Source organism: Melospiza melodia, chromosome 6 (assembly GCF_035770615.1).
Source record: "Melospiza melodia melodia isolate bMelMel2 chromosome 6, bMelMel2.pri, whole genome shotgun sequence".
Classification (NCBI taxonomy): domain Eukaryota; kingdom Metazoa; phylum Chordata; class Aves; order Passeriformes; family Passerellidae; genus Melospiza; species Melospiza melodia.
Genome location: NC_086199.1, coordinates 49,215,890 through 49,238,705, shown reverse-complemented (window position 1 = coordinate 49,238,705; position 22,816 = coordinate 49,215,890). Strand labels below are relative to the sequence as shown.

Sequence of the window (22,816 nt, the reverse complement as noted above, 5' to 3'; positions counted from 1 at the left end):
CATTTTTGTGATAAAGTGCTGAGTGTTGTGGTCACCTCTGGTGTCTCTAACAAACTTGCTTTGTCTTTGCAGAGACACCTGGGGCTCCTGTTTGTGTAATTCCTTGCTTCACAGCAGTTGATGCAGCTGGCTCAGAGTACAACATTTTGATATAGGATTTGTAGGAAAAGAATGAGAAAGACATCTTGATAAAATTCAGATGCAGAGACTGCAAGCATTACCTTAGGTCCCTGATTTCAGACCAAAGATCTCTTTTTAAAATTGGGCCTGCCTAAATGTAGGCAGCAACTTTTTCATGGCATGATGTGTGTTGCAGCACCTTCATGTCAGTGCAGGGCAGTAACTCTGGGGAAAAAAACTCTACTGCTTCTGTCTGCTCATCAAAGTTTTTGCTTAAAACTTAAACCAAGCCAAGATACAGAGAGGAGAAGCAAAGGAATATTATGAATTACTGATAAATGTTTGCTTTGTTTCTACAGTAGTACACATTACTTTAAAATAAAAATATTGTTAATTACGTAGTATCTATAAGTAGTAGTTTTACTCATTGTAAAAAGATTCTGCCTCCATATTTGAAAGTTTTGCAGTTTGAGTATTCTCTTACAGATAAACTGGGGAGGAAATGCCTGTCTTTATTTTGCAGAAAGGAGCTCAAAGAATGGATGAAGACTTTAAAACACAGGCACTTGAATCTGCTCTTCCAAGTCCATCAGAGACTTTGCTTTCCATTCGACTGTTAGACTTTAAAACGAGTTTATTGGAGGCAATAGAAGAGCTGCGTATCAGAAGGGTAAATTTGTTTATATTGGCTTTGGTCTTTCTTTGCCTTATTTCTGTCTCTCTGTAGGTAATCCTAGAAAATCCTGCATGAGTGTGGCTAGACCTCATGCTGTATTTTAAGTGATTCACCAGCCAGGGTTTTGTGTAAAAATGTATTGGGTGTATTACAGACTTTCCTGTAGACAGCACAAAGGTAACAGGTTTGGATGGGAATGAAAACAACATAAGAAGTTGCTAGAGTTGATAATCAGGCTATTGGAAAAGCTACATTAAATTACTGTATTTCATTATAATTCTTCTCTTTAAGAGCAGTCTTTGGTACAAAATGAAAAGAAGGAATCAAAGTGTTTTCCAAGTCCCCAAGTCTTTCTCGTTTCATAATTGATTTGCCATTTGCCAGAAAATTAGTGATTTTGGTTCTTTGCTTGTGTATTTTGTGGGCAAAGAGCTAGATTAAAACCACAGTATTTCACCACTTTTACATTGCTAAGTCTATGGAACTAGACCCCTACAATAAATAGTGTATTGGGTATTAGGGGTGGGGGTGTTTTGTTTTTGAAATTATCTTGTAGTAGTACCAAGGTAAAATTGCTTCTGTGCTGGTAAAGGCAGCTGTTTTTTCTTGTAGTTAATTTGTCACTTGTATTTTTCTGTGGTTACTTTTTCAGTTGTGTGCGTGTATACATTTCTGTCTATTTCTCCCCTTAGGGTTTCTAAACTGTTATGTGTATTGAAAGACCTAAAGTGTATTTTTTCTTCATCTGATGCATTTGACCTGCTCAAAAGATGCGTATTATTAGTTTTAAAATATTAGTATTGATGACATGCTTGATTTATGCTTATTTTCATCTAAGTGAAATGCTATAATCCTCTCTTTAAAAGCCATAAACAAAAGAATGACTGCCATTAAAAAGGAAAAAAAAAAAGAAAGAGAGAAGGGCTGCATGCAGGTTCTTTATTGGTGTAGTACTGTTAAAGCCCCCATGGTGTGATCCCAGACCTGTGTTACAATGGTCTAGTCTAGTCAAACTATTTTAGTATTAAAAGTAAAGACTGAATACTTTAACTTTATTATTAGACATATTATTATATCTAATAGTTATTATTATTATTGTTATTATTATAATATAATGATCAGAGTATCTTTTGCTTATAAGACTGCTTAGCTGAATTTACATGGTTAACTCAATGTTGCACTTTTAATGCACACGGTCAGAGCCTAAAGTGTTCATGGAGAGCAATGGGATTTCGTAATTTGGCATTTTTTTCCTTTGGGTTTTTATGCTTGCTTTGTGTCTGCTATACTACGAGAGTTTGTGGCTGTGATTTTGTAAAAGTTGTCTCAGAAGGGTGAGTAATTTTTTGCCTTGCAATTGTTTTTAGTTTCAAAATTGATGCAAATGCTAAGAGCCAATTTCATAGTTAAGACATGGTCCTAAGTTTCTAAAGTAGCTGTGCTTTCCTTTACCCTAAAAATTACATACATATGTATATATTTACGTGTTTATTTAGAAATTTAGGTAAAAAAGTAAGCATTTGACAGACAGCCAGATTGAAATCTTGGAGTGTCCATGAATGCATTTTTGATTGGTTTTGATAGTTCAGGGCTCCTTGCTTAGTATGTTTGAAGCTTGGAATATAAACATAGGTAGTCTGAAGAAGCAAGAGTTATTGAGTAATGTGGCTTATGCCTAGTGGCATTCATTTTTATCTTTTCAAGTAGAATTTTGTATGGATGTTTTTGCTTTAAAATACCCCTAGCAAACCCTATCCCCATTTTAGCTATGAATTTCTTGCAAGCTCAAGCACGAGCCTATTTTGTAAATTTTTAATCAGCCCTGAGAGAAAGGTAGTGCATAAACCAAAATACAGGGATGACTTAGAGAATTACAGTGCTTGTCTTGCACTAACATGCTAATTTTTCCATGGTCATGAATGAAACACAAAATCTGTGTCATCTGCTCCATCAGAAAGTGGAGTAAAAGTGAAAATTCTGCAGGTTTCTTACTATTTCTTCCACTTCCTTCCCAGGTTGCTTGTGAGGTTCAGTAGACTGATAACCTGAGGGAGACACTAGAGCCAGTGCCATGGATTTTACTCTCAGCTTTGTCTTTGACCTCTGGCTTGGCCTCAGATGAGATTATTTTACATCTATTTGCTTCTGGTTTTCTTCCTATTCTTGGTCTTGCTTGTCACTTCAACAGGAGACTCTTTGGGACAGGACCTGTTGTGTATTTTGAGTTTATTAAAGTGCCTGGAATGCTTGGTTAAGCTGCAGTACAAATTCAGATTAATAAATTTGTGGATGAAATTATCTGTGTGAAGCTAATAAAAAGCAAACTCTTAAATGCAGAAATATTTTGAGAGATTTGTTGCAATCCTTACTCAATGTCATGATATTGTAGGCAAACTCAAAAATAGTTCAGAAGAGTTGCTCAGAGTAAGGGACTGTTTATCTGTTCCATTTTCCAGAGGAAATCCCAATCCTTGATAGCTGTGCAAGTTTGTTCCTAAAGATTAATTGCTTGAATGATTATACTTGATGCAGTTCTTTTGGCTGTTCACAGGGTCTTTGTTCTCCATAGGAATTGACATAATATGAATGTGCAAGTAATTAAAAGCCACAAAAAATTGTATTTCTCTTTCTCCTGCCCCACAGGGATTACTTCACAACCCAATAGTTGGAGTGTCTTCTGTTTTTTCCAGTTTGCTTTCCCACTCATCCAGCACTGACCACTGATCCTTCTGTGCTGGATATCCCTTCAGTTACTTCCATGTCTGTCAGTCTTGCTCTGGAGTCACCTGAGTGCCTTTTCTTCCTAAGAGCCTTTTCACTGGATTTCATACCTAAGTGTAAATTAGGGAATTTTTTTAGTAAAATGACAGACACAAGGACAGCTGGGTATTGGGAAAAAAAGTAAGTATGTGGGTTTAAGAGAATAAACAGCACTGAATTTCAGATCTCATGACTGTGACATCCTTGGTATTGTTGTTTGAGTCAGCAAGCAGTATGTTAGATCACAATTTCTCTGTGAATAATGTGGCTTTTGGTTAGGAGCTGATTGCTTGCAGTTGGAGAGTGTTCTAAGTATCAATGCAGACCTTTCCAGGAATATATTTTGATAGAAGAGATTAAATATAGAGTAATTTTAACTGTGCAGTGGAGTCAAGGGCAGACCAATGAAATTTACAAAGGGGAAATAGCGGTTGGTACAAATTTTTGTCTCTGCATGTGAAAATGGAAAGTTTTTGAGAATAGATTCCAAATTGGAATCTATATAGGTTGCTATTATTTTTCATAACTATGAAAATCCAACAATGTTTTATCAGAAACTAAAGGTAGAATAATGCTTCTATAAATATCTTCTCTCCTATTAACATTTGTCCTGGAAAGAAAGCTTAAGAACAATATCCATGAGATCTACGAAAAATTGTACTGGTCTGCTTCATTCATGAAGGAATTTCTAATTGTAGTATGAAAGAATCAGAAATTGTAGTTTCTGTGAGTACTGTTTGACCTGCATGAAAACTGGATGTGCAATTTTGTAGGAGGGAGAGTGTAAGTTTAAGAAAGATAATAAAAGTACCTAGCAGCAGTTTTGGCTGCTTGGACATGAGCCGGCTGTACTCTGTTCCTAAATCTGTTCAGGGTCAGGAATCGAGGGGGCTTGACCAATCCACAGCCCATCTTGTAAAACTACAGCCTGAAGCAAACACTTTAAAGAAGGCTTGACACTTTCTAAAGGTTATAACGAGTAAATAAACCATCAAATTACTCCTCTTTTATTGTTATGGTAGTCTTTTTTTATAAAAACACTTAAATCCATGTAGTCCTAAGGCATCGAATAAAAAATGAGCACTTTTAAGGTTTGGTGGGTTTTTGATCCCTCCTCAGAGTTATATACAATATTGTTCTCCTAAGTATAACAAAAACGTTTTTGTTTTATTAAACAGCTGATAGAACTTCTAAAAAAAAAGAAAAAAGTGCTTCACACAAGTTGTAGAAGCTTTCAGTTCAAAATGGGTAAATTATAAATTCCTTTGGAAGATGTAAAAATGATGGATAAGGTTTATAACTGTTGGCGATTTCACGTGAGAACATTTTTATCATGTAATTGTCATTCTCAGTTTAAGTATTTATGATGTTTATTTTCTCAGCCATAGCTACATACATGCACATTTTTGATAGCTTCCAGATACACCTTTATAATTTGGGAGTAAGTTGGAGGAGTGTTGTTCACTTAGAACTTCGCTTCTTATCCTCTTAAGTGTTCAGAGCAAAAGGCCTCACTTAAAATTGAATTTAAGGCCATTTTCTTACCATTTTGAGAAAGACTTTTGCTAATAATATATAATTTTAATAGTATTTGTTGCTTAATAACAGAAAGGATTGAGGATCACACTTTTTAAAAGCTTCTCATTTGGTTTTGTCACTCAAGGGAAATTAGGGAATACATTTTCCTTGAATACTTATAGAATAGTACCAGAAAAAAAAACCAACATTGCAACTATGCAGCACTATTTATTAAAGCAGAACTGGAAATAACTGATAATATTTTAAGTTCTCATTTTATTTTTTTTTTTTTACCATAAGTCATATGAAATCTTTAGGTCTCTTCTCCATCGGTATTCTACCAGTATATACCAGAGAAGTGAAAGCTTAAGGACTTTTCTCTGGTTCTCTGTGAGCAAATTTCAGTTTTAATGCCTATTCAGTATTTTATATGTAAAATTCACATGACAGCTGAGGCATATATTTAGAATCTCTGAAAGAATCTTGAAATGTTTGGGAGCAGCCTCCTGTGGAAAGAAGTGTGCTTCTCCACACACATGTGCTTGAAAACTGTCTGCTAATCAAGAGAGTCAGTTTTGACCCTAAAATACTATGAAAGATGTCAATGTCAAAAAACTATTTTGAATCACTTGGGACATATTTTGCTCTTTTTGGTTTTGTTGATAAGTAGTGAGACTATGAATCAAATATTATACTGAGTAAAAAAGGGTTGTAAAATCTTCAAAACTGTCTTGCATCAATTGTTGAAGTGTTGTAAATATCCTTGAATCAGAAACTTGGAACCCTTACTCATATTGGGCTTCAGAAAAATTGTAGTATATTTTATAGCCAAAAAATTTTGTGTAATCTTCTTCACTTGGGAAGGAGAAAGAGCCTCCATTTGTCCTTTCAGTGAGTCAGGAAAGGTGCTGCTTCATCCAGAGGTGGGATTTTTTTGGTCTTATGGCAAATAATAGTTGTTGATGGTATTGCAATTCAGTATAATTGTACTTAAACCCCAGTATTAAGAGAATGAACCTTTTGAGGTCTTCTTTTATTTTTTATTAAAGAGAGATCCATGGCCTTTTTTTCCCCAACTTGTGACTGTTTTGTAAGGTTCTAACCAATTTTTGAGGTGTGAGTCACTTCAAGAGTACTTAAATTTTTCCAACAATTAAGATGGTGAGATTTAAACTATAGTGAAGGTGAACTTTAAAACAGCATAAAATTTGCATAATATATCAAAATGCACAGTTCAAGTATTGGGAGTATTCTTTTACCCTCATACAGTGAGCTTGGCCCTTGCTGGCCCTCAGTAAATGTTATTAGTTCAAGGATTCATCAAAAAGAAGTCAGGCTTACCTTAAAGTGGTGGCTTTTCCAAGCTGGCCATCAGTGTGCAGAGCAAAGGCAGGAAAGCAGCCTTTGGAAGTTCAGTGGCACATTAGGGCAGCTCTCCAGGTCCTTGGAGGATATTCATTATTTTGACTGTGTGCAGAAAACAGGACAGTGCTGAGTTGCTTATGACATACATCAAAAACCTGAATATTGTTCTTGCGGGAAGTTGTGACTCTTCATAAGGAAACCTTTTGTTCTTCTTTATTTTGAGTACTGGATTTGTGAAGGAAGGCCAGTGCTCATAAAAATTGGACTCCAAAGGGAAAAATTAACTTGAATACCAGAGTGTTTCAGGAAAATTTACATACATATTTAGCAACTGTGATTATCAGAAGATAAGTCTCATTTGTTATCAAAAGTAATAGTTTGGTTCTTGACAAAATGCTTCTGCAAGAACAGAATCTGTAACACTCCCTGTGGATCATGGGGGAAACTCTGGACTTTAGTAATGGTCTTCTCAGATTCTCTGGTAGCTCATCTTTTCAGAAATATGTGTTGATTACTGTTTCAGTTTCTTTTGGTAGGACAGAAGGCTTCTTGGCACAGAAGATAATGATAAATATTTCTCTTTTTCCATAATAACAGAAGTAACCACTGACAAAAACTTTTCAGTTGTCCTAGGAGATGTCACAAAGAATAAAGATTCAGATGCTTTGAGCTGAATATTTAAGTTGCCCCAAAGATTCTGAGTAATTAATTATGATTATCTGTATCATTGACTACAAAGGATTCTTGTAGCACTTTTGCATCTTACTGAACTTCTCTTCATTTCGGTGTTTTGACATTTTTTAAATGTTTGTTTTTAACTAGGAAACAGAAAATAATTATGAAGACCAAATAAACAAAATTGTTATAGAGAAACAGGAGCTTGAATGGCAGAAGGTAACTTTTCTGTGTGCTTGTAGTGTTTTACCTGCTGAGATTTCATTTAAATGTGTTAATATAAATTGTGATTTGTTACAATTCCTCTTTTTAGAACTATTTTTATTTCAGTAGTAGAATGTTCTAGCCAGTAGCTTATTACTTAGTCATGAACATCTGTAGCTTTTATTTTGATTTGGATTGTGCCCAGCTTAGCAATGTTTTTAACAAGAAAATATAACAATATTTGGCATGACTTGCCAATCTTCAGTCAAAAGAGATGGAAATACTGAAGCAGGAAGACATTTAGCTAATCTGAGGCATGTTGACACGTCAGTGTGGGGGAAGATGTGTAGCAGCTTCTCTGTATTCTGCTTGACTTTGGCAAGCGCAAATACCAGTGCAGCAAACAACTCCACTTGCAATCTTCTGGAAGTGGAGATTTTTCCAAAAAGTTATTTCTGAACATGAACTTGTATGTTATCCATACTCAGTGGTAGTCTGTCAGCTTTTAAATGTTGAGAATTCAGCAACATAAGTCTGACATTCTTCTCAGAGTTAGGGCTCCTGAGGTTATGCTTTGCTAGGAAATGCATTCCCTTCTTTAATACAATCAAACCCATGACCCCTGTCACTAGGGCACAAGATAAAAGGCTTCACTCCGTATATTTTACAACCCCAGAAAAAACAATAATTTCAGCTCTATCCTTGATCTTGGGATATTTAACATCTTAGTTGTAAAGGAAGGCTATTTCATCTTGGAGTTCATCCTAGCCATCTTAAATTAATAATCCTAACTCTGTGCTTTTCTTTCTTGAAAGATATATATGTGCACACAGAAACAGGAAACATTTTCTATTTGTAAAAGCAAGAGTGCTTTCAATTTGTAACCCTTCTTTGCTTTTCTTAACCTAGCTTTGCAGTGCTTAATATTCTGGGTTCAAAAGGGAGGATTTCCACCCATTCTAAGACCTTAACAGCAATTGAATTTACCATTCATAAAAGGATGGGACTTACAGGTAGTGAGGTGACCTCTGTTCCTGTACTTTGCACTTAACATTGGCACATGGCAAAGCTGATCAATGAGTGGTAGATTTTGGGAACTTCATGTGAGCAAATTTTCTGGAACTTCAAAGGAACGAGCTAATATGAATATCCAATCTTGGCGACTCCAGTAAGATGAAAATTCTTAGTATTACATTTAAATTGAATTTGTGACCTGATTGTTTCTGAATGCAGAACCATACTGACCACAGCAGTAGTTCAATAAGTAGACATCTTCCTCCGGTTTATCAAAGGTTCTGTTTTACCATTTCCTTCATGGATTTCCCTTCCAGTCAACATTTCTGTCATTCATTTTATTTTACCTTAAATTTAGCTAACTAGTTTGAAATGAAGACATTATTTCAGCTAAGTCATATTACAATATTACAATTTATCTACATTTTATAAATATACTGTGCCTGCTCATGAAAGAAATACTCTCAAGCAGGGAAAACAGAATAACTGGAGAATATATTCCTTTCAATCTAGTGGTTATACTCATCCATTATAATATTAAAATATCAAAGCTGATTTTTTTCATATTTAAAAAAAACCTCTGCATTTTTCTTCAGTCTTACTGCATCACACATACATGCTATATCTGGAAAATTTCTTCCAAGCCTGAATTTCTGACAGAGATAATAGAATCATTTTATCTGATAATCTGTGTGTGAGGCTTGTTAGAAAATGAATATTTGTAGACACTACCCTGTGATTTTGAAAATAAAATACCTCACTTGAATATACAGTACAAAAAAGTAGTATGTTATAAAGAGTTCAGAATTGGGTTTTTTTTCCATTACATCTATGATAAAGTTATATAAAGGATGATTGTTTACTGAAACCAGACTTATACCTACATAATTTATTCCATGATATTGCCTTGAATTCCTGTATTTTGTAGTGCCATCTTAATTTGGCAGTGCTGTGGATATAAAATTTTATTCCTGTGGTGAGCAGAAGTACTGCAGTGGGAGTAGCTGATTTTTTGTGCCTGCAGTACTTTTCTGCCTTGCTGCTTCACATGCCTGTCACTCCCTGGAGAACCTGTCCTTGGACACAGGGCCAACCTCAGGAAAACGTTCCTCAGGACTTCTGTGTGCTTCTGAATCCTCATTTATGTGCTGTGCGTTGTTTGGTGCGCACAAAACAAAACTTCCTCTACTCGTGATGAGTTAAGTAAATGGATATGGAACACCTTATCTCCATGGATCCTTGTCTCTACCAAAAGGCTCTTCTGTACAAGCTCTTGCTTGTACAATATGAAAGCAACACCAGCTTGCTGGAGAAAACAGCAATTTTGGAAGAGACTTTATGTTTAAAAACTCAATTTTTATTAAGGCAGAAGAAGAAATTTGACTCCTTGTGTGTGAAACAGATTTTCAATTTATTTTCTCCCATTCATTCTTTTTAATTGTCTCAATTTATATTTATTATTGTGCAGTCATTAGTGGATTAGTGTGTTTCCTGCTACACACTCATATTTCTAAGCTAAACACTCATCTATATTTTGAGATAGCTGTTCAAGGACAGAGCCACTTAACTATTTTTACCTAATATTTCAGTTTTTAGAACTGAAAAAACCTGATCTTGCATGCATACCTTCCATGGTAAAGGTGAAGTGTCTTATAGAGAAGCATGATGCTTAAAGATGTTGGAGACTTCCATCTTGTAGAGTGTAGTGTTAGCCTATGAGATTATAATATGAAATAATAATACCAAAAAGTACATCTTCACTCATTTTCTTGTTTTTGTGGATGAGAGTAGTGGCAGGCTGTAGGGTGATAGAAGTCTCATACTATTGCCTTACACTTAGTTATTTCTGGCTTCTTTCAGGTAGCTTGTTAAATGACTAAAATCTAACTATGAACAGAATAACAGGTAGTTAATTTTCAATGGGATTCTATTTTTAATGGGTATTAAAATTCTGTTGTAACTACCTGGACCAGTGTCAAGGTTCTGTCCTGAGCTGGTAGTGGATGTGGATTGTTTCTGCAGACTGATGGGATGGGTAGGAGTTGCTCACAGAAGTCCTAGTAAAAGGTCTCTATTCCAGAGGGGAGAATTGTTACCGGTTAAGAATGAAAGAGAAGCTGCTACCAAAAAGACAATTACCAGTTTAAAAAATGCTTTTTTTTTTTTTCTTAGTCTTCAGACTTTTTTAGTCAGTTGTGTCATTCTAGAAATATTTAACAATAAATATTACATATTTATTGTTAAATAAAGATCATAATAAGTCAGCCTTTTCTTGAAATACTTGATATATGATTTGCTCTAAGATAATACTTTACTTACACTGTTGTTATTTCGCATGAGCAGGAAACTCTGCAGCATCGGACTGACACACTGCAACAACAAAACAAAGAAGCTATGGCAGCTTTTAAAAAACAGGTAACAAAATACAGCCTTTGGCTTTGACTGTGGGATTTTAAAATACAGTGGCATCATAGCAAGTTATCAGTTAGTATGAAAATATTTTTCTATTGCGTATAAAATGTTAGAATATACAGCTCAGGACAGAGCTCATTTCCTTTCTTCTGGCCACCCCATTATGTTTGTATTTTTGTAGTTCTTTCCAGATGCCCCTCCTCCTGGCATTTTTCATTTTTATATTTCAAAAACCTCCTGGAGAAGATAATGCTTCTTCTAATACTTTCCTTATTTTGTTTTGCTTTGTTTGGTTTTTCCCCTCTAGTTTAGCATGACCTCTGCAAGGGTAGATTCATAAACCATGGTAAAAGATCTGCCACACAAATTATCCTGCCCAACATTTAAAAGTGTGTTTCACTCTTGTGTTTTATTCTCCATATTACAGTGAGCAAACACAAGAGCTGAGAGACCTTGCAGAGAATGTTCATAGGAGCTGAAACTGTTGCCCATGGTGATGAAGAATTTGTCATTAATACTGCATCACAATTGTGTCACACAAAAAAGAAGCTGACAAGCAATTAGGTCTCTCCCTTGAAAAAATAATTTGAGATTCACAGACTTCTTGTAGAGCTGTAGAGTTCTACAGTTCCTATAGGTAGAAAACCCCAGGAATTGTACTGTGCAGGTTAATATAACTATATTGTCTTGTTGAATTGCATGAATAAAATTATTGCCATGTGCTGCTCTGATTTTTTTGTTTTGGGTTTTTTATGTGACTGACAACCAAGTTACAGGCAAGGATGTTTGCCATGGAAGAAGAAAAGGTACTCTAAATTATTTGTTGTTTGTCATCCAAAGAAGAGCATAAGCAAATGACAATGAAATAAAACATAGCAAACATACCCTAAGTATAAACTAAGTATATTGCAATTACATTATGTTTTTTGCTATGGCCTTTGCAAAAGAAATGTCTTTGTAACTTCGTATTTCTGGTTTTTTGTTTATAGACTCGTGAAGTGTCACTGCTTATGCTAAAAATCAGTTGAGGAAAGAGTGTTCTTTGATAGTTCCATATTGCATTTATTCAAAATTTACTTTATCCTAGAGGGCTGGGGTAAATTGGGATAATCAGCCTTTACAGGTAGTACTGAAAAATAGCATTTTTAGCTGCCTTAGAGAGTCAGATTTTAACAGGGATTTTATTGATTTAGCTGAACTAAAGTTACTAAAGGTTTCCGAAAGTACTTGACCTAAACTGAAATAAGATGAAATTTTAGCCTGAATTTATATGGATTTTGTTTGCTATGTGAGTTTTTATACCAGGCTGAATGCCTAATTCTTCCTTGGAATGAAGGATTTACATTTGGTGTACAATGAACCTGTTTTAAACAGTGAAGTCAGTGGATGTCTGCCTCTGTTGTTTCATTTAAATTTCCCAGCGGTTTAGAGCAGATGAATATGCTGGATGTGGCATAAGAACTGACATAGAATTTTGCAAACTGGTTAAATGGCTTGGAAGTATATATATAAAAAAACTTTATTATTTGCTGCATTGCTATTTATTGCTATTTATTTTATGTTTTCTGGTTGAGTAATTTTCTTGACTGGGAGTTTGGATTTTTTTTTCATTAAGACAATTCATTTGTCCACACATACCCACTTATCCCTCTCTGATTTTTATTTTCAATGATAGGTTCAGAATTAAATTTTATGCTGATTAATTTTTACTTCTATTTCCATTTAATTGAGTAGTACTTTCAGTACTTTATACCAAAGTAACTGAAAGAGTCAATTAAGCTCAGGACAGAGTTGAGAAACCAATTTTTGCACCAATTTAGATGATATGTACTGTGAGTGATCAGGGTGGTTTTGGAGGATTGCACAGTCAGCACTGTATTGGGAATCACTGGAACAGGCAGGGGTGCTTGAATTGGATGTATTTGTGTTTTCTGGCATATTCTCTGCTATTTAGATTCTGGTCTGCATTGGATTGGCTGCAGCCAGTGATTTTTGCCAGATTTAATTCTACTGAAGTCCTTTGGCTTTCTCATGTGCAAATTTTATATGTTTGTCTATGTATGTATTCACACACACACATATGCATATATATATGTATATATATAATGTACTTGCATGTATTTAGTGACTAGCAATAGCAGCTTACAGTTCACTCTTTGTGGACTGAGAAAAATGAGCAGGTTGTTTCTATGAAGATCCTGCAGATAAAAAATGGATTTACCTGATACTTTTTGTTTTAAAATATACTATTTTGTTCTAAATAACGTATTAGTTCTGCCTTTGTCAGGCTTTTCTCTCCCAGAACAGCCAGTTTTAAGACTTGACGAATAGAGTCAGAAGTGGTGAAAATACTCTATTGTGTTTTCACTTTTCTTTTCATAGCAATATTTGTGTGAATGTTAAAATTATTTAGCTGAATTATTCATTAATGGATTGTTCTGTCGTAGCGAGTTACCCTTTATTTTTGTAACATTCTTTTTGATAAATTCTTATTGTAAATGCATTTACTCTGCCCAAATCCTGAAGTACAGCTTTTGTTCAAAGGGAAAATACCAACTTGCTGTAGAAACAAAAGAAAAAGAAATTGATGGACTGAAGGAAACATTAAAAGCCTTACAGGTAAAGTATTGCTTTTGTAAAATCACATTTCTTTGAATGCAGGAGTTTTGGTTTTAGTTTTTTACTAGTAAGAAAATTGTTGGTTTTAAGAGGATCTTTAAGGCCTTATTGCTTAATCTTCCTAGGACACCTCACTTTGTAACACTGAGTTTCTGTTCTAGTCTTCAGTGTCACTACTGCTTTAGGTTAACCTTCCAGCTGATGTTCTTTTCCTCCAGAAGACAACTCAAAAGTCCAAACAGTGTGTGAAATATGCTTTCTTTTCATTTCCACAGTCTTCCTTTTCCTTCATTCTTGTTTTTTTGCTTCACACCTGTCTGGAATCCCTGGTTTTGGACTCGTAAACAGAACTAAGTATTCACCCTGGGCCTCCCTGTTGCAGAGCTCAGGGGTTTCCTCTGTTTCACTGGGAGGTTTCTGTACTTACACTTGATCCGTGGCTTAAAACCAAGGCTAATATATTGAAAATAGATCAGTAGCATTGTAATGCATTGCCAGATTTCAGGTGTTACCAGGAACTAATGATTTTTCTACCCACAACTGAGTGGAATAAAATTGATGTTGAAAACAAAATGGCTGTAATGGATTATTACTATGATTTTGAAACTTGTGATGGTTCCTATTAACATTCTCTTATAATGGAATACATTTACTTGGTAGCAGACTGGGTTTTTTTGTCTCTTACTTAACACTGAATGTATTTTAGGAGCAAAAGAAATTGATTCTCATGGCTGGCCTTCTGAGCAATAGCTCTAAGGATTTTGTTGCCTTGCTCAAACCTTGGCATAGCACAGATGATGTAGAATATCCATCCCTGCATGGTCTGCTGAACATAATATGTGGACAGCAAGAGTAATGAAAGATCCCACTGGCCTTTCTTTTGTAAGACAAACCACAAATTAAAAAAAAATAATCTTAAATGTTGAGTGTTCACAGATCAAGCGTCTGTGTCACAGTACAGTTCAGATCTAGGAAATTCTGCTGTGGCTTGAGGAAGCAGGAGGTCACAATGTGCTCACAGGGAGATTGTTTGGAAATGAGCCTAATACAATAGGGAAGAATTTTTAATTCAGTTCTGTATTCTTCTCTGTAGAGTCAGAACCCTGCCTTAAAATTATTATTCTCTAAGTTTTTTCCTAGAAATAATATCTTCTGTATAAGATTTGTACACTCTGAATTCTTTGACAATACCTTGGGTTTTTTTGTATGCAAATCAAAGTACTCTGTCAGTGGGGTATTAAATAGTGTTGATATCTTCTAATGGCAGCCTTATATTATTAAAGCATGTGAGATTGTTACGTTATATCTTTATATGCTACCATTTAGAATACCTACTAAGATATTTTTGTTATTTTTTCCAACAGGGAACACACTTCTATTCCTGTACGAGTTGAGGGAATACTTTGATTTCTATCTTTATCTTCTTCTCTATTTATTTCTAAGGGTCTAGTTTACAGACTGTGGTCCCTTTGCACGTTGTTTTCATGATGCCTGTCAGAAAACACGAGGATTTATGCACTTTTTCAAAACTCCTCTAGTAACAAATCAGTGTAAAGTGATTTTACATAATTTAAATATTGAAGTAACATTATGAAGTAAAGTGAATCTAATAATACATGAAATTTTGCTATCAGTGATTCAAAACCACCATTACTGTATTGGATGGATTAATAACAAATGCAATTAAGCCATTGTTATAACAATGCTTAATTATGCAGGTTTTTGTCAGAAAAAATGTAAATACCATTTAATGAATAACACTCTCTTGTTTTACAGATTTCAAAATACACTTTACAAAAGAAACTGAATGAAATGGTAAGAAAATAATGAAAATGCAAAAAGAAGGAAGAGCTTTAATGAAAATATATGCTTGGGGTATAATCCACTACCAATTGACTTTAATATGATAATTATTACAAGTAACACAAAGAGGTATCAGCTTCAAATCTGAAAATCGTACAAATGCAATGGTTTTAGATTTTTATAGTGTGATAGCTACTGTCCAGCATGTGGTATTTTTTCCTCACCGAATTAAAGTAGAATTGGTCCATTTTTTCTCTTTATAGATGAAAGATTTTTTAATAGACTGCCATTTAAATAATGTAATTTTATTATTCTGACAGGATCTGGCATTACATATCAAAAAGTAGTAGAGAATTCCTAGAAGTTTTGGTTTTGTTTTTAAGAAAAACTGGTGGTTTTCTTCTCACTCTTTTTTTACTCCTCAGAATTAGTTCTTATCATCAGGTTCCCTGAACAGTTTAGATTTCATCCAGTGCAGCTCTCACTCCCTTTGACACAGGGCATAAATTTACCCAGAGTGACAGCATAGTGGCTCTGAACCCTGTTGTCTGTTTTAGGAAGTGAAAGAGTGAGCCACAGAAACATTGCTAGGCTTGATTGAATAAATGCTGTGAAAATTCTGCTGCTGCTCAACTGGAAAGAATAAAGATAATATTGTCAGACCATTACAAACTGTGATTTTAATTAAGAAGCTCAAAAAAGTAGAGTCCAGTTTAGCTTTAAGTACCATGACATTTGTACTGAAAGTCATCTTCAACGCTACAGTGGTTTAACACAAAATATGGTGAAATTGAATAATGTGCCCTCTGACCTGGGAGATAAGGCTACAAGTTAAAGATCAAAGGCAACATAAAATGTGTTTGGTCTCACTTCACTTTTAACTTGTATTTATTCCTAAAATGCAGCTGATCTAAAAATGTGTTGAAAATATACAGAATAACTGGACTTGTATTTAGGTCATTTTACATATTATCTTTCTTTCATAACTTACAAGCTCAGTCTTCCATCTGAGTGAGAATATTTAAACGACAATACCTTTAAGCTGGAAATGCATCTATGCTGCTTAAAGAAATATAATTTTTATATTCATAAACTTTTCATTAATTGATCATTTGAATATTTTGAAAGCATTTGCTTTGAATCAGAGTATGGTAATCTAAAATGCTATTGAGTGGGGCAGGATGCTGGAAATCCTCTTTTGCATGTAGCACTGAACAGAACATGTACAGTTGGGACTTATTTAGGGAAAATGCTCTGATACGAAATCATGAAAACAAAATACCCCACAAGGTAAACAAAAGTGAAATTTTTCCTGTCATCTTTTGTAGTAGTGGGTGAATGCAGTTTTAGACCAGGTCAAATTCTACCAACTTTACTCCCTGAGTAGTTGCACTGAAATAAGTGGCACATTCAAGGGATCAAAGGAGTAGGTGCCCATGTAGACTCTTGGTCATCACCAATGGCAAAGTGTTTAAAAATCAAATGGGTGAAATTCTGAACCAGTCATTTATCTGAGAGCCATTTCAATTTTGTTAAAGACAAATTAGCTCATTCTCTGGTGTGTATTTTGAGAGTAAGGAGATGTGCTGCTCAGTTTCTATCTGAGAGCCTTAGAAACCCTGCCAGTCAGTGAAGAAGCTTCTGTGTGTGCTGGGGACTGGGTGTGCCTTACTGATGCAGCTGTTTATTCTGGTTTTGTTCCTTTCATTCTGTTCTTTTAGAATGGTATATGCAATGTCAATACTTGACATAAACACCATGTTTTAGGATGCTGTCCAGTTAAGTTTATGCAAAAATTGTAGTGCTGATATAATTCTCACCATATATGCTATAATTTTGAAATAGTGGAAGGTTTTGTTTTGTACTGAAAGGCAGTACAGAGAATTTTTTTGTGTTTTATTATTTGTTTGTCTTTATGATTGTCTTCCCCCCCCCCAATTAAAGTGTTGATTCTTGCATGCAGTGCAGTTGTTTTGCACCTCCCTGCATATGGACAGTAGCACTTATGCAGTCAGGAGGGATTACTACAAAGCCAATTCAGTTGATAGAATACACTTGAGTGTGAGCTCTGTATTGTATTTGTTTTCCTGCTGCTGAATTAGGAAGTAACTGGAGGAAAATGGTCAGGTGTTGGTTTCCTGACAGACCATACACTGGAGAATGCCAGGACTCTCTGCACATGGCATCTGTGCTTGTCTTCTCTTACTGTTTTTATTGGAAACTAAATGTCTGTGAAATCAATGAGTGAAGCTGCAGTCAGATGGTCTAGGTTGATTAAACCCCACCACAAAAAAGAGGGAATTTAGATCCAGATAATCCACATGGTTCCCAGCAGACAGGGAACTGTGTTCCCACCTGAACTGTGCCCAGGAACTGCTGGCACAGGCCAAAATGTGTCAGGGATATTTTAACAACAGTACAGGCGTTTCCTGAGAACTTCCCTGCCACCATTGAGTTTTCTAATACAGGTATAGTTGTCGAATGAAAAAGGAATTACTGCAAAAGAAAAGTTGGTTTGTTCATAATAATCTAAGATAGGATGTTTTTGTTCCCTTTCTGCATATTTTAGGAGTTTGCCTGTAATCATACTATGTTGTTTAGAAACACAGTGAGGAGGCAATGATACAATATAAATTCAACCCAATTATTTTTAAGTAGAAAAATGGTGACAACTGGAGGAACTGTTGTGAAAAAAGATTCCCATTTTGAAGATCTACAGTTGGTAGCCCTTAGCATAATTTTCATGTGATCTTGCCTTTGGTCTCCATGCCATTACATCTTCTTTGTTTCTCTGACACTTTCACCTCCCAGTTACCACCTTCTGCTTCACTGAGTACCTCTGACTCATGACTCCATTTCTAGAATATCTTTGAGATATGAGCCATTCCCTCTTTGTGTTTCTCCAGTCACCCACTTGACCCTGAGCTATTTCTCGGGTCTAGTTCCACCAAGAAATCATTGTGCCTCAACAAGCCATATGGCCACAATCAATTCCACTCCCCATCCCAGCTTATCTTTATTACTGGTGAAGGGCAGGGCAATAATTCCTGTTCTTGCAGTATCAGACATAAGGAAGAAGAACCAAGATTCTGTGGGTCTCACTCCAGCTCCAGGGTCATCCACTCCCTATCCTGCAGTGTCTCCTGGTGTTTCTTGATTGGCTTCTATGGAAGAATGTTTTACAACCTTTTCACTGGGAGGAGACAAATCACATACTCAGGCTTTTATTTCTCTGTGCATTAAGCCTGGAGAGCAGCCTGCCATCAAAAATTCTATTTAGGCAAGTTTTAAGCTCTTAATAAAACTCCTGTAGATGGAGCAGACCAGCCCGATGAAGTAGCAAAGCATATTTCAACTTTTTGAGAGAGGAGAGACTATCACTACTAAAGAAAGGAATTGGGGTAACACTAGGAAAAAATCCATATTAAAAACTACAAAACCCCTCGGGTCTTGCCACAAGCTGTTCAAGTCTCAAATTAGGGCTGTCTCCCTGTTCATCGATCTCTTAGAATAAATATACCTGAGGGAACTACCAGGAAAAACAAAGAAAATCTTTCCTCTTAATGTTTTCGTTAGAAAATTCCCCTCCTAGCATTAGTTAAGCACAGATCTTCAACAGTTAATTTATGATTAGGAAAAACAGAAAGTATAAGAACATTTTCAACCTACATTCCTCACAGTGATTTCTGTAAGTGGTGGTGTTTCTTTACCAGTGCTTCCATTATGACTTTCCATTTGCCGTAGTGTGTTTAATTTCATACCTTATAAAACATGAGAAATTTGTATTGTATATCCTGTTTTGCTAGTCTTATGGTGGTCATTTCATTTGATTACCATCAGCTTTTATTATCCTCTGATGCCTGGACATGTATTGCATTTGTTACTGTGTGGAAATGGAGCCCTGCCAAAGCCAAACAGTCTGGGCCAGATGCATCCTGGTGTAACTTGAATTTACACACAGGAATGAATTTGGCCCAGTTCATTTTAATTGCTGTGTTGCTCTGTAGATTAGAAACAGATTAGGTATCTAAACAAATCGTTGTCCTTTCTGAGGAATTAACTTACCCCATTCTCTTCAGAAAAACTAATTTCAAAATTCACCAAATAGTATCTATAAAACTGTTAACAAAAATACACTATAAAGAAGAACACAAGATCTTACTGTTATAAGGATAACAAAAAAATTGTCGCTGAACAGTTTCCACAAAATGAGAGAGATTGGTAAAATTCATTAAATATATTGCACTTAATTACCACATGGTTTTCTTTGTGGTGTTACTTAGGCTAACATGTGAATAGAAGTAAAATGACGTGTTAGATGCTTACAAAAGTAGTTAGAAACTTTGCCTACAACTATACAAAGTGATTTCATCATATTTTATGATATTAGAACAGTTAGTTGACACTGAGGAAATAAGAATTACTCACTGAAAGGTTATTTATATTTTTCTGGGAAGCATGGGGTGTTAATCTGCATTAGTCTCACTAGTCCAAATCCAAGTCACCTCTATTCTAGAAGTAGTTGACGCACTTGTGATTTTTAGCAAGTGTGTTGAAATTCTTTTATTTAGGTGTGTCAAATGCACAAACTCTCTCCTAATTGCCCTTGGCTGTGCCACTTTTTACAAGCTCATGACTGGAATGGGTGAAGCTGTCAGGAGTCTCTTGGGGTGGCTCAGAGCAGGGTCAGTGGAGCCAGTGTCACAGAGCCATGGCTGTTGATTTTTAGTACCTCCTTGGATAGATTCTGTAGCCTGCCTGTGCAATCTGTTCCAATGTTTGCCCACCCTTACAATGTCTTTCCCCTCAAGTGTAAATGAAATTTCTTGTCTTTCACTTTGTGTCAGTGAAAAGGAGTCTGTCACTAAAAGGAGCCTGGCTGTGGTTTCTTTATTCCTTTGACACACACACCTCCCCTGGAATATACACATTTATGAGCTCCTCTCCAGGCTGAGCTGTCACACGTCCCTCAGCCTCTACTCAAATCTCAGATGCTCAAATCCTTTGATTATCATCATGATTTTGTCTCTCTTCCTGCTATGTGAAGATGGGAAAGGTCATTAGATATGAAACAGACAACTGAAAGATTCTGGGAATGATTTTGCATTTATGCTGTTATATTCAAAAGCAGCTGGAGAGCTACTTACTGTCATTAAATGGGTGCTTCATTTATGTTCCTAACAGGATCAAAAATTGCAGATGCACTTAACAGCAAAAGAGGAGCATCATAAGAAACTGAATGAAGTTGAGAGGTGTTATGCTACTATTGCATCTCGTTTTGGGTTTGTGAAAGGTGTTCATGGCAAGCTGGAGCACAGTGGTATGTATGTCTTAAATACCTTCCAGCACTTGCTTTTGCTGTGCTTTGACAGCACTGAGTTGGAGACACCTGAAAACTCAGAAAAATGGCAGCTACTCTATGCCAAGCATCAAACATCTTGGGAGGTTCCTCAGTGCTCTTTGCTGATCCACTGCTACAGTGTGACCACACAGGGAATTATATTGAGGAACTATCAAACAAAAAAAACACCCCCAAAACACCAAAAAACCTTTTCAATTACTGAATCTCACTAAATTTTTCAGGTTTCTGCCTGAAACCAATTTTTTTTTTCAAATCTAATTTCAATAAAGTGATAACATATTCTATGTATATTTGTGGTATTTCAGTACCTCAAGTTACTTGTGTTCAGTTCTTTAAATTTTAAATCTGGAGCATTATTGGCTAACCAATGTCCTGCTGATTGTACTTCAAAGCAGAGAGTGAGCACATGACTTTTGCTGAAAGAGAGTTTTACTAATTTTGGCCTGCTTGTTGTTCTGGGGGGGTATTCCTAAGTTGTATCAGAAGATAGCTATTACATTCATCAGTATTTTAATTTTTTAAGCACATATTCTCATTCAAAACTGCAAAATTTCTTATGATGCTGTAAGGCTCATGTCCATCATTCCCCATGGACCATCTCTAGCAGAAAAGTAGAGGACATTCTGGGTGTCTGCAGTTCTTGTGTTCAAGTGTGGTGACAGAAAATAATGAGGAAAATATTGAGGAAAATAAAGAAGAAAGATTAGGGATGAAAAAAGAGAAATCAGAAATCAGAAAAGGATAAAGGGGAGCCTGACAGGATGAAAATACAAAGATTGAATAGAGCTGTCTGAAAAAGTACAGGAAGTAAATATCTTCAGCTTTTCATTGTGGAATTTCAAGCAATTTCCTAGTGATATCTTCACCTGTTTAAAGTTTGAGAGAAAATTCCCTCCCTTTTCAGCAGGAATAGAAGTAATTTGTAGAATTTTTTTCTCTGCTAGCCTCTGCTTTTTTTCTGTCTTCCATGGCCTATGTGCACATAACTCTGTATATCTGTTAACTCAGTTATTAATTTGTTCTGTGCCCCATTATGTTCTGTGTTAGTCTGAAAGTAATTAAACTCATCAGAAAATTACAAGAAAATCTTTAAAAAATAAAACCAAGATTAAAAGTCCTACTAAAATGGCATCATAGAATACTAAAAATTAATTTACAGTTAAAAGAGGCAGGCCAACATACAGAGAAGTCTTAACTCATAGTTTGAGGTACAGACAACAGGTACCACCTGGTATAATCCTCCAATATAGTATCAAACTACACAGAAAAAGAAGTTGAATCATATTTGCAGTTTTAGGTTTTTTAAAATGAATTATATGCACATATATTGAAGTTAGAAATCAAATACTTGTTCAAATGTGAAATTATTTGTTAACATGCTTTAACTTTTTTTTTTTTTTTAAAGTGCAGGAAGCCATACAGCACAATAAGAAACTAGCCTCAGTGAATAAAAGACAAGAGACTGAAATAAGTAATCTGAAGGAAGTAAGTACAGTGCACATTTCTGGATGGAGAATGATCCCTGTGGGTCCCTTCCAACTCAGAATATTCTGTGATTCTTTGGGTCTTCCAAAAGCTGCTGATATATTAATAGAAGTAGTGGACAAGGAGCAGAACTGTTTTTCATTCTATGACTAATGGCTAAATTAGCTTCCACAGACACCTCAGTTAAAACTGGAGCTGCTCTGAGAATTTTCTGTAACCTGTGAGGTTTTAATTACCTCCACAGCATCCTTCTTGTTTCCTGCTAATTATTAATAACCTGTGTTCTTCCTGTGCTGTGCTGCCATCCCTTTTCCATCTGTGAGGAAGGTAGCAGTGGTGTTTTCAGTTCAGTAGAGGTACAACATGAAGAGCAGTTGCCATGGTGGCTTGAACACAGGATAAAATGTGTAACTGAATCCCTCAAATGGGAGAGTTTTGTGACAAGGCTGCTGAGACATCAGGTTATAGTTTACAAGGAAGTTGTCACTAAGCTCTTTTCTCCTGCCAATAGTCAGAAACTCCTCTTTGCCAAGTACATTTTTGATTTGCTCTCTTGAACACAGGTAATACTGGGAAAAGTAACATTCTTTCCCCTTTGAGCTGTTTCTTAAGAGCTGACAAGAGAAAAACAAATGGGCATTCAAAAGTCAGAATTGTTCTGTAAACTCAGCATCTTTCCACACCACATCTCTTCTTTATATCTCCTTGTCTTTTTATTTTCCTCCTTTCAATTTTTTTTCTCCTTTAGATTCTGTAATGATTTTATGTAGGGATCAAAAGCATGAGTGTCTCAACTTGGCCTA

At 35.6% G+C, this 22,816-nt stretch overlaps 1 protein-coding gene across 1 annotated transcript in view; it reads left to right on the top strand.

Annotated features, from left to right (window-relative positions):
- Positions 1-655: 655 nt before the first annotated feature.
- CCDC73 (coiled-coil domain containing 73) overlaps positions 656-22,816 on the top strand; it is a 48,451-nt gene continuing 26,290 nt past the window's right edge. Inside the window, exons 1-8 of the mRNA XM_063160558.1 lie at positions 656-790; positions 7,262-7,333; positions 10,676-10,747; positions 11,515-11,550; positions 13,289-13,363; positions 15,140-15,178; positions 20,351-20,486; positions 21,934-22,013. Of these exons, the coding sequence (XP_063016628.1) occupies positions 659-790; positions 7,262-7,333; positions 10,676-10,747; positions 11,515-11,550; positions 13,289-13,363; positions 15,140-15,178; positions 20,351-20,486; positions 21,934-22,013 (642 nt within the window). The 5' untranslated portion in view covers positions 656-658. The remainder of the gene's footprint in view (positions 791-7,261; positions 7,334-10,675; positions 10,748-11,514; positions 11,551-13,288; positions 13,364-15,139; positions 15,179-20,350; positions 20,487-21,933; positions 22,014-22,816) is intronic.